General features: G+C 41.8%; 1 protein-coding gene across 1 annotated transcript; it reads left to right on the top strand.

Annotated features, from left to right (window-relative positions):
• The first annotated feature begins 10,921 nt into the window (after positions 1 to 10,921).
• LOC118843530 (ferritin heavy chain-like) lies at positions 10,922 to 11,669 on the top strand. The gene has a single exon (XM_036751201.1). The coding sequence runs from the start codon at positions 10,955 to 10,957 to the stop codon at positions 11,504 to 11,506; it is 552 nt and encodes a 183-aa protein (XP_036607096.1). The 5' UTR covers positions 10,922 to 10,954; the 3' UTR covers positions 11,507 to 11,669.
• The last annotated feature ends 216 nt before the right edge of the window (positions 11,670 to 11,885 follow it).

Raw genomic sequence — 11,885 nt, 5'->3', positions numbered from 1 at the left:
ATATATGTACATTTACATGTACACATATATGAATATGAGAGACTGAGACAGAGACAGCGACACAGAGAGAGAAAAAACAAAATCATTTACTTTTAGGGTCCCATGTTCTAAGTCCCATCATCCGGGAGGACTGGGCACAGCTAGCTGTTCCCTTGCCTAGCCTTCAATAAACCAGAATAAACTTTACTCCATGACGAGGTACCATAGCACAGGTAGATGCTATGTGGAGTCCAAAGGAGGAAAGGGAGAAAGTGACCAGGGAGGAGCCAGTTTAATTAAGAGATATTAATGAATGTATTTAGGTGTAAAAAGGCTATGGCAGACAACAGTGGTGTTTAAAAAGCTATAAAATTACTAATGCTTTCATTCTAATAATGATAACTACATCAAAGGTTTCAAGTGGAATGTGTGCTCAGCAAAACTGTCTCCTGTAGCAAATAAAACACCACCACCACAGGCCACACTTATTGCTGCAGACATGTTTCCTTTGATGTACTTATCAGCAAAATATATTAGTTTTACTTCATGGTCGTGTGCAGAACGCTGCCAGGGAATATTGCATTTTGCACGGGATGTTCCTTGGAACACCGTAGGCCTTTTGAGGTACTTGGAGAAATGGGATGTAAGAGCCATTCAGGGTCAAAAGGGTCTGATGCAACCTGCTTTGGGGTCAGAGGGGCAGCACAGAGGTCAGAGAGCATCGGGCCTGGAGTCAGGAAGACCTGAGTTCAAATCTCATCTTAGACATTTACTAGCTATATGATCCTCAGCAAGTGACTTAATCCTGTTTGCCTCAGTTTCTTCATATGTAAAATGAGCTAGAGAAGGGAATTAAAAACCACTGCAGAATCTTTGTCAAGAAAATCCCAAAAAGGGTCATGAAGAGGTGGGAATGACTAAAAACAACTAAACAACAAACACAGAGGTCAACTACTTCCTTTATTTTTTTCTCTGATGCCCTGGCAAGCTACGATGCTTCCATCAACCAAGATGGAAATGTTGTCCCAAATCACTTCTTCCTCATACAAACTGGATTTTCCCCTATAATTGGGAGGGAGAAAGCATGATTGAAAAAGGTCTATACAGAGCAGCAGCAAATAGACGTCCCAAGCTAGGGTAAAGTGTCCTATCTACAATTTATATTTGGCTAAAGTCTAAAGCTCTGTACTAAATAATTTCCTATCGAGCCTGGAGAGAAGCTTCTAAGAAAAGTGTGCTTGGATGAATAAGTATTTATCATTTCAGCCCAAGTAAAAATCCATTTGATCCCTAAGCATATCGTTGAATGTTTCCTAAGCTTGGTTGCCATTTATCATTAGAATCAAAGAATCCTAGAATCAAAAGAGATCTTTGAGATCATCCAATTCCCTGCACCCCCCCCCCCCAAAAAAAAAAAAACAGTGAAAGGAGCAGAAAGTTTGAAGTAAGAGGTCATATAAGCTCCTTGTGAGCTGGGAGCATTTTTTTTTTTGCCTGATTGGATTTTCCCAGAGCTTAGCAGAACACCCAACATAGAGTTAAATTAACAAACAAATTGGAGATAATCTCACAGTGAGTACATTAGCATTTGGTGAGGAGAGGTCAGCAAAGGTTTCTTGCAGAAGTTGTGATTTTAGCTGAGACTTGAAGGAAGTCAAGGAAGCTAGGAGATGGAAATGAGGAAGGATAGTATTCAGGTATGAGGGATGGCCAGAGAAAATGCCCCAGAGGCAGGAGATGGAGAATCTTGTTCAAGGAACATCAAGGAGGCCAGGGTCATTGCATTATAGAGGTTGTAGTGGAAAATGAGATGTAATGGAAGGGTAGGAAGGTCCCATATTGTGAATGACATTAAAAGCCACACAAGATTTTATATTTGATTCTGGACATAACGGGGAGTGAATGATGTTAGTTGAAGGGACAGCAGTGGTATGGTCAGACCTATATCTTAGGAAGATCTCTCTTTCATACCTGAGTAGAGGATGGAGTAGAGAAGGGAAAGACTTGAGTGAGGGAGATGAACCGGTAGGGTATTACAATAGACCAGGAATGATGAGGACTATCACTAGAATGGTGGCAGTGAAGGAGGAGGGAATGAGACACATAGGACAGATATTATGAAGTCATAATAGACAGAATTTGGTAACCGATTGGATATGGGTTGGGGTGTAGTGAGGATGATTGAGGAATTGAAGGTGACCCTGAGGTTGTAAGCCTGGGTGACTGGGAGGATGCTAGTGCCCTCTATGGACTAGAGAAGTTAGGAAGAAGAGAGGGTTTTGGGTGTGTGTGTGATAAGTTCTGTTTTGGACAGGTTAATTTTATGATTTATATGGGACATTCATTTTAAGAAAGCTCTCAGTAAATGTTTACTGACTTGAGCAAGTCACCAAACACTTCTTGATCTAAGTTTCTTTGTCAATAAAATATGGAGGTTGAATTAGATTTTTTAAGACATAACAAATTTTATTTTCATTGTATTTTGTGGAGGTTGTTTTTCCTTTTCATCATAGTTATTTCCCATCCTCCCCATGTTGAACCCTCCATTGTTACAAGGAACAGAAATTAAACAAAGACAGCTGATACAGATTCTCTATCTGACAATGTACGCAATATTCATTCCTAATACCCTTTGCCACATATTACTTCATCTCTTTTCCGGGATCTTCATTGGCTTTTTTTTCCATTGTGGAGAATTTACCTTCCTCCTTGTGGTATTTTCATTTATCTTGTTGTCCTCATTGTATATATGGTTCTCTTGATTTGCTCTACTTTTCATCTGTTCATACAAATTATCTTATTTTTTTGAATTCCTAACATTCATCATTTACTACACAAATATTAATATATCGACATATTTAATATGCCATTACCTTCATTCACCATAATTTTATGAACTAGATCATCAAGTTACCTCTCAGCTTTAAATGATTTTATTTCTGTTATCAAAGTATACATACAAGCAATATCAACCGCATCAAATGGTCATCCATCCCCTGCTTGAAAACCTACAGCCGCTCACTACTGCCCAAGGAAACACAACTTACTTAGGCTTCTCAGATTGGTAGGGAGGTTCTGCTTGCATTGAGCCATATTCTCCACTAAAGTCTGACCTCAATGACTCACTGTGGTACAAAGATAACCTAGGGTTCTTGAGACTAATCCAGTGGAGACCAATTTCTGGAGGCTCACACCAAACTGAAAAGGCTTCCTTTATAGGCTGAGTAGGACCATTCTTCTGTTGTTCTAGGACCAGCCTCATTAAATCCAGAGAGGCTCATTACCAGAAGACAGGTGTTCTACTCCAGTCTAGTAATTTGGAGATTTAAAGGAAACTATGCAGAAGAATGAGTACAACTATTCCTTACAAAGCAATGGCCATTTATCTGCTATGTTGAAAGAAAGATTGTTTATTTGAACTAGGGACATTCAAGGTTGGAAACAAGGAGGAGCTGTCATAGACAATGAGGAAACACCTCTCCCTGAAACTAGATCAGTAGCTGGCACTTCCAAAGCAGACCAGGGAAGCACAGGGAAGGAATACAACTAAGAATATTAGCAAAGCCTTAGGCATAATAGTCTTCGAGCCATTACACAAGGAGGGATTCATAATGGGACTGAGTCAGGTTGCCCCTTGAACTTGGTACATCATTACCATAAGTCCTAAATTTTTTTTTTCCAGTATTCAATGGGTCGGTCTTCTGAGTCCATCATAGCCACAATGGATAGCAGATAGGGGATATGGAACAAGGAAGAGTAGGTTAAGGGAAGGGTTTGAGTTTCCAGGTGTGTCAGATTGCTAGCATGCAAGATTATGTATTTCTGATATGCTAGGTTGGGAAATGCCAGAGAAGCTGGAAGTTTCTAATAACAAGAATCCATCAATGAAGGATTGTAGGGGGACACTCAATGACATCCACACTGAAAGATGTTGCATGTCTAGAACAGGGACAGCCAATCAAATCCAAAGAGATTTTATTGACTACCACAATGGGAGGCTAGATAATGAATCATTTTGGTCACCTCAGCTCAGAAAACCATGTGTGCTAAGGGATGAAAAGGCTATGATTTACCTTGAGAAAGGAAGTACCGTTATTCATTAAATCATGGCTCCTTAAAAAAATTGAGGAAGGACTGAAATCTGCCTCCTTGAAACTTTTTTCTTATTTGCCTTATTTTCACTCACTGGGAACAAACAGAACATTCCTAATCTCTTTTCCATGGAATAACACTTCAAATAAAGTCAGAGATCATGTCCCATCAAGTCTTTTTCTTTGTTACTACTGGATGTAATATTTCTCAGCAAAGCTTAAACAAAGAGAAAAAATAGGAACTACTCTGGTGGCCAAAGTGTATCATGGTCCATCAGTCCTGAGGGTTTTGTCTTTGTCTCTTATAGGACTAGGTTAGGGGTGAGGTGGTAGAATGTCCAGTTTCTGATTTCCTTCAAAATGTTCACTTTGAGATTAAAAACTGACCATAGCTGAAGGTACCATTTGAGCATTTAAAATGAAGCAACATGGAATCAGATACCACAGGGCAGTGATTAAGCTAATTTTTCTGTATCTTTCCCAGCTCTGTCTCCAACATTCAATTTGAGTTTCAGGCTAAACATTCACTTTAATTTTTCCCATACCTGCTCCATGGGACTGTTAGACTCAGCTTTGGCATTATCATTGGCATCATGTTCCTTCAGTTTTATTCTCTCGATTGTCAGTTGCTGGTTATTTCGACATTGGCCTTCTTAGTCATGACATTAGCATACAGACTTTATATGGTATTTGAAGCTTTGCATTGCTTTTACTTTATTATCCACTCTGATCCTCACAACAACCCTCTGCAGTAAGTACTATTTTATAGCCATTTTATAAATGATGAAAATTGAACGTCAGTGGACCCATATTAAATCTCACCTTTACCACTTTCTACCCATGTGACTTTGAACAATCCACTTAACTTCCCTTTACATTAGTTCCTCATATGTAAAATGAGGAGGTTAAACCAGATGACCTCGAAGGTCCCTTGGAGCTTAAGGCTTGAGCAGAATGATTAAAAATACTTGTAAAGCTCGTTACAAACCTTAAAGCACTACATAATGAGTGGCTATTATTAATATTAATATTAGTTTATCGAATTCATAGTTTATATACTTGTATGTTGATGAGCTAAGGATTTTCCCTGATGGCCAATGGATCATCAGAGGCTTAGTAATTCAACTTATGCTAGATTTGTATCTCAGTTACAGAGTTAAGAATTTCCCTATCATCCACTTTCTATGATCTCCATTAAGTATGTCTTTCTCTAAGCAAAACTGTGTAATGTAGTTGGTTCAGCTTGGTTTGTGCTCTAAGGGTAAGGGTTAAAAAATCCCAGGAATCTTAGTACCTTAATAAATTAATAGGAGCAGTAGATTCTAAAAGATGATAGATGGTATCCCCTCAGTCTAGAAGATTTATTAACAATCCCCCATGCCCTGGTAAATGGTTTACTGGATTGCAAGCTCTAAAAATTCATCATTTGGTTGCCCACCTTCTGGTGATAAACCTTTCTGAGCTTAATTCCATTGGGCCTTGACACTCAGTGTGTTACCAAATACATAAAGAAGAATTTTTCAGTTTGGTGGGACCTATCTGAGCTTTTGTTGTGTTGGCATGATCTTTGAGAATACACAGCACACTCCATTCCAAATCTCAGAGGAGGACTTTGGCTGAAACATTTTTAAAATATTAATTCAAGTTGGTATTGTTGTCTTCATTTGTGTGCTCCAAATGATGAAATCACCATGTCATAAAATCACAGTGGTGAAATTATATGTTTTTGGAAGAGCTTAGAAGTATTGCTTCAAGAGTTTTATAGTCTTGTCAGTAGAGTAATTAGAGAAACTCCAAGGTGTTACAAAACCAGACCCGGCATTCAGTGCCTCCCTATCCAAGAGTTTGAAGATTCTTACTTTCTACTGTTATCAGGCTCAAATACAAACATCATCTTCCCTCCTAGAGTGGGAAGAAGAGTTCTGTGTTGCGAAGACAAGGTCTGAGGAACCTTATAGATGAAGGCCTGACCCTGGAAGTTCAGTTCCTTTCCTTTTAAAGGAAATGCTCAGGGCCCCAAATGAACATCATAAGTCAGACAGACATCCTAGGGGCTGGACCACTAGTTTTTTGTTGCTCCAGGGCAGGGGTCTGAGCACTGGTGGAGAAATAGCAGAAGATATATCATTCCTGGTTTGCAGTTGGTCATGGCCTTTTCTGGTATTAAGCCTCTAAATAAAGGCAAAGGGGTCTTTTGTTGTTTCTCCTTCCAGAACAGACACAGTGAAAGGAAAATCTTATAGCTGAGCTCTTCAGAAGAAAAAGAGATCACTTAATTTTTTAGCTTACTTACTCTTTGACTTAACAATAATCATTTCCACTTGTGTAGTGTTCTATAGTGTATAAAGCACTTATCTCAGTTATCTCACTAGGTCCTTGAAAGGGAAAGGGGACAAGCATTTATTAAGTACCTACTACGTACAGGCACTATGATAAGCACTCTGAGAAAGGCAGGGTGGGAATTGGAGAGAAGATCAGGGCTCTGAGTTTGGTTTCTGCCACTTACTCTGTGAAAGCTTTGAGTAAATCACTTCTTTTCTCAGAACTTGTTTCCTCTCTGTAAATAGGGCCTAATAATCCTTGTGTGGCCTTGAAGAAGTTGCTTATCTCTTCTCTGCCTGTAAGGTCAATGGGGAATAAAATCTTCCCCACCCATCAATAGGCCTCATGTGGAACCCATTAAGGGAAGTTTGCTTGCTTGTAGGAAGGCTCACACACCTTTTGCTAATTAGGCACTGAGTCTGGAGGGTTGAGAGGTGAGCTTTTGCTTTGGGGGGTTTGCTTACAAGAAGGGTCTTGTGATTCCCTGGTCGAGACTCTGAGTCTCATGTTCAGAGCTCCCTGACTGCTCAAAGGTAAAGGCTCTCTTGATTCAGTGGTGGATGTAAAATATATATAGCAGTATTGGTTTGATCCAGGGAGTAGGGCTCTGTATTTTTTTCTTTGTAATTAAAGAAGATTGTTGACCCCTGAAACAGCTGTCCTTCCTAGTAAAGCAGATCTAAGAATCTGTGCTAGCAGCCATCCTGGGCATGCCAATGTGGTTACCACTACAGTGCCTCAGGTCCCTCATCTGTAAAATGGGGACAATAATAGAACCTTAATAATAGGCTAGCTATGAGGATCAAATGAGATATTTGCTTAGCAAATATTAAATCTCTATACAATTGCTAGCTGTTATTATTAGCCCTTGCAATCAGGAGTTGAACAAGGAGTACACAAAGCTGCCCTTTCTGATTTTATGTGCTAAATATTTGGGGATGATGAGACACCTGACTCTTTGCAGCCTTGTGTGACTCAGCCCTGAAGGGTTCTTGGACTTTGAGATGTCAAAGCATCAGCTTATTGGCCACTGAACAGAAGGAACTAGTGCCAGTGGATCAATCAAAAGGATCATAGCTTCACAATATAGTTGGACCTTTCCAGCAATAGAGGTCATAAAGTACAACCCCTTCTTTATATAGATGAGGAAACTGAGGCAGTCATAGGGTCAATGACTTGCCCAAGGTCACATGGCTAGTTAAATGCCTGAAGTACCTAGGCCTTTCTGACTCCAAGCCCAGTGTCCTATCTACCCCACCCCAGATTCTTTCTTCTCCTCTTGACGAAGGTCAACTTCTCCAATACAGTACTTGTGTGGCCAGTCAGCATCACTGGATGGACCTAGAATCTCTAGACCTCAAGAGCTCATAAAGTCACCTTCAAACCTGGACATACTCATCTGAAGATTGATGTTCCATCACTTACTTATGAAAGGAGACACAGCCACAAGATCAGGCTCAAGCTCACCTATCAATATGTCTACCAATGAATCAACAAGGACCTATTAAGCACCTATTGTGTTCCAAGTATTGTGGAGATACAACATACAAAGAATGAAACAATCCATACTTTCAAAGAGTTTACATTCCAATGAGGGCACACAGATAAATAGCACACAGATAAATAGAAACAAACCAATACAAAGTGAATCAATAAAAACATAAATGCAGGGGGCGGAGCCAAGATGGTGGCTGGTAAGCAGGGAATAGCGTGAGCTCCCTACCGAGTCCTTCCAAAAACCTATAAAAAATGGCTCTGAACCAATTCTAGAACGGCAGAACCCACAAAACAGCAGAGGGAAGCAGGGCTCCAGCCCAGAACAGCCTGGATGGTCTCTGGGTGAGGTGTATCCCACATGGAGCTGGGAGCTGGGAACGGAGTGGAGCAGAGCCCAGCCTGAGTGGCGTGGACCATCCAGACCAGAAGCCGGGCAGAGGGGGCCCTAGCGCCCTGAATCAGTGAGCAGCGGCAGATACCAGACTCCCCAACCCACAAACACCAAAGACTGCGGAGAAGGTTAGTGGGAAAAGCTACTGGAGTGGAAGGAGTTCGCAGTTCAGCTTCCAGCCCCGGGGGCAGTGGAGGTGGGGCAGCTACGGCTGTTGCTGCTTCCGGCTCCAGGCCCACCTGGTGGGAGGAATTAAGTGGCGGATCAGAGCAGGGGTGCACCGCCTGCTGAAGATCTAAGCCCAGTTCAGGTTGGGGGTTCTTGGGGAAGGAGCAGTGCTGGTGTGGCAGAGCTGGCACCTCCCCCCCAAACGTGGAACATAGAACTCTGTAGTCTACAAGCAGTGATACCCCACTGAAAAACTCAAAGGTCAAGTTAGTTGGCTGGGAATATGGACAGGCAGCGAAAACGCACCGAGATTCAGTCTCAGACTTTGCATTCTTTCTTTGCTGACAAAGAAGACCAAAACATACAGACAGAAGAAATTAATAAAGTCAAAGAGCCTACAACAGAAACCTCCAAGAAAAACATGAACTGGTCCCAGGCCATGGAAGAGCTCAAAAAGGAGTTGGAAAAGCAAGTTAGAGAAGTAGAGGAAAAATTGGGAAGAGAAATGAGAAGGATGCGAGAAAACCATGAAAAACAAGTCAATGACTTGCTAAAGGAGACCCAAAAAAATACTGAAAAATACACTGAAGAAAACAACACCTTAAAAAACAGACTAACTCAAAGGGCAAAAGAGCTCCAAAAAGCCAATGAGGAGAAGAATGCTTTGAAAGGCAGAATTAGCCAAATGGAAAAGGAGGTCCAAAAGACCACTGAAGAAAATACTACTTTAAAAATTAGATTGGAGCAAGTGGAAGCTAGTGACTTTATGAGAAATCAAGATATTATAAAACAGAACCAAAGGAATGAAAAAATGGAAGACAATGTGAAATATCTCCTTGGAAAAACCACTGACCTGGAAAATAGATCCAGGAGAGATAATTTAAAAATTATTGGACTACCTGAAAGCCATGATCAAAAAAAGAGCCTAGATATCATCTTTCAAGAAATTATCAAGGAGAACTGCCCTGATATTCTAGAGCCACAGGGCAAAATAGAAATTGAAAGAATCCATCGATCGCCTCCTCAAATAGATCCCAAAAAGAAATCTCCCAGGAATATTGTCGCCAAATTGCAGAGCACCCAGATCAAGGAGAAAATACTGCAAGCAGCCAGAAAGAAACAATTTGAGTATTGTGGAAACCCAATCAGAATAATCCAAGATCTGGCAGCCTCTACATTAAGAGATCGAAGGGCTTGCAATACGATATTCCGGAGGTCAATGGAGCTAGGATTAAAACCTCGAATCACCTACCCAGCAAAACTGAGTATCATGCTCCAAGGCAAAATATGGATTTTCAATAAAATAGAGGACTTTAAAGCTTTCTCAGTGAAAAGACTAGACCTGAATAGAAAATCTGACTTTCAAACACAAGAATCAAGAGAAGCATGGAAAGGTAATCAAGAAAAAGAACAAGAAAAAAATAATTGCAAGGAACTTCCTAAAGGTGAACTGTTTTGTTGACATTCCTACATGGAAAGATGACGAGTATGATTCATGAGACCTCAGCATTAGGGTAGCTGAAGGGAATATGCATACATATATGTTTATGTATATATATGGGTGAATGTGTATGTATGTATATATCTATGTGTGTGTGTGTATATATATATATATACATATATATATACATATATATATATATATATATATATATACAGAGAGAGAGAGAGAGAGAGAGAGGACACAGGGTGAGTTGAAGATGAAGGGAAGATATCTAAAAGAAATAAACTCAAATTAAGGGATGAGAGAGGAACATACTGAGAGAGGGAGATAAGGAGAGATAGAATGGGGTGGATTATCTCCCATAAAGGAGGCAAAAGGAAGCAGTTCTGTGGGAGGAGGGGAGAGGGCAGATGAGGGGGGAATGAGTGAACATTGCTCTCATCAGATTTGGCCTAAGGAGGGAATACCATACATACCCAATTGGGAATCTTACCCCACAGGAAAGAAGAGGGAAGAAGATAAAAAAAAAATTGGGGGGATGATGGAGGGGAGGGCTGATGGGGGTGGAGGTAGTCAAAAACAAACACTTTCGAATGGGGACAGGGTCAAGGGAGAAAATACAATAAAGGGTGATGGGTTGGGAAGGAGCAAAATATAGTTAGTCTTTCACAACATGAGTATTGTGGAAGGGTTATACATAATGATACACATGTGGCCTATGCTGAATTGCTTGACTTCTTAGGGAAGGTGGGTGGGAAGGGAAGAGGGGAGAGAATTTGGAACTCAAAGTTTTAAAAACAGACGTTCAGGCCAGAAGCGCAGGGAAGGGGAGTCGCTGCGGTTTCATGCTTCAACAAGGCTTGAACGGAACCCGCTGCTCGATTCCCGGCCGGAGTCGCCCTTAGCCACACCTCCACCTTCACCTCCACTAACCAACACTTCTTCCGTCCTACAGTTCGAGCAGCAGCCGCTCGTTCAGCCCCCCGGCCATCGCCGCCGCCCCAGCCTCAGCCGCAGCCGCCTCCTCCAGCCTCCTCGTCAGCCTCCATCGCCGCCGCCGCCATGATCACCTCGTCTCCTTCTCAGGTGCGACAGAACTATCACCAGGACTCGGAGGCTTCCATCAACCGCCAGATCAACCTGGAGCTGTACGCCTCCTACGTGTACCTGTCCATGTCCTACTACTTTGACCGCGATGACGTGGCGCTGAAGAACTTTGCCAAGTATTTCCTACACCAGTCCCACGAGGAGTGGGAGCACGCTGTGAAGCTGATGAAACTGCAGAACCAGCGCGGGGGCCGCATCTTCCTGCAGGACCTCAAGAAACCAGACCGAGGTGACTGGGAGAGCGGACTGAACGCAATGGAGTGTGCTCTGCGCTTGGAAAAAAATGTCAATCAGTCGTTACCGGAATTGCACAAGCTGGCAACTGACAAGAATGACCCCCATTTATGTGATTTCATCGAAACCCACTACCTGGACAAACAGGTAAAGGCCATCAAACAACTGGGTGATCACGTAACCAACCTGCGCAAAATGGGGGCCCCTGATCCTGGCATGGCGGAATATCTTTTTGACAAGCACACCCTTGGAGACAGTGACAACAAGAGCTAAGCCACACCTGGCTTCCCCCACACCTGGGAACTGTGGGCGTGACTCCTGCTGTCTTTCAGTGCATGCATATTTTGGTTATCTGACCTTTTCATAATCTGTACCAAAAATCTACCACCATTTACATACCAATAAAGTGACTTGGTACTGATGAAAAAAAAAAAAACAAACAGACGTTCAAAAACAAACAAAAATGTTTTTGCATGCAACTAGAAAATAAGATACACAGTCAATGGGGTGTAGAAATTTATCATGCCCTACAAGAAAGGAAGGGAAAAGGGGATGGGAGGGGAGTGGGGTGACAGAGGGAGCACTGACTGGGGAACAGGGCAACCAGAATATACGCCATCTTGGAGTGGGTGGGAGGGTAGAAATGGGGAGA

The sequence above is a fragment of the Trichosurus vulpecula genome, chromosome 3 (genome assembly GCF_011100635.1).
Source record: "Trichosurus vulpecula isolate mTriVul1 chromosome 3, mTriVul1.pri, whole genome shotgun sequence".
NCBI lineage: Eukaryota > Metazoa > Chordata > Mammalia > Diprotodontia > Phalangeridae > Trichosurus > Trichosurus vulpecula.
Note: the sequence above shows the minus strand (reverse complement) of the source record. Positions and strands in the feature narration are given on the sequence as shown.

What these genes read in the sequence shown, in the direction of transcription:
- LOC118843530 (XM_036751201.1), top strand. Translation starts at nt 10,955, where the DNA reads ATGATCACCTCGTCTCCTTCTCAGGTGCGACAGAACTATCACCAGGAC.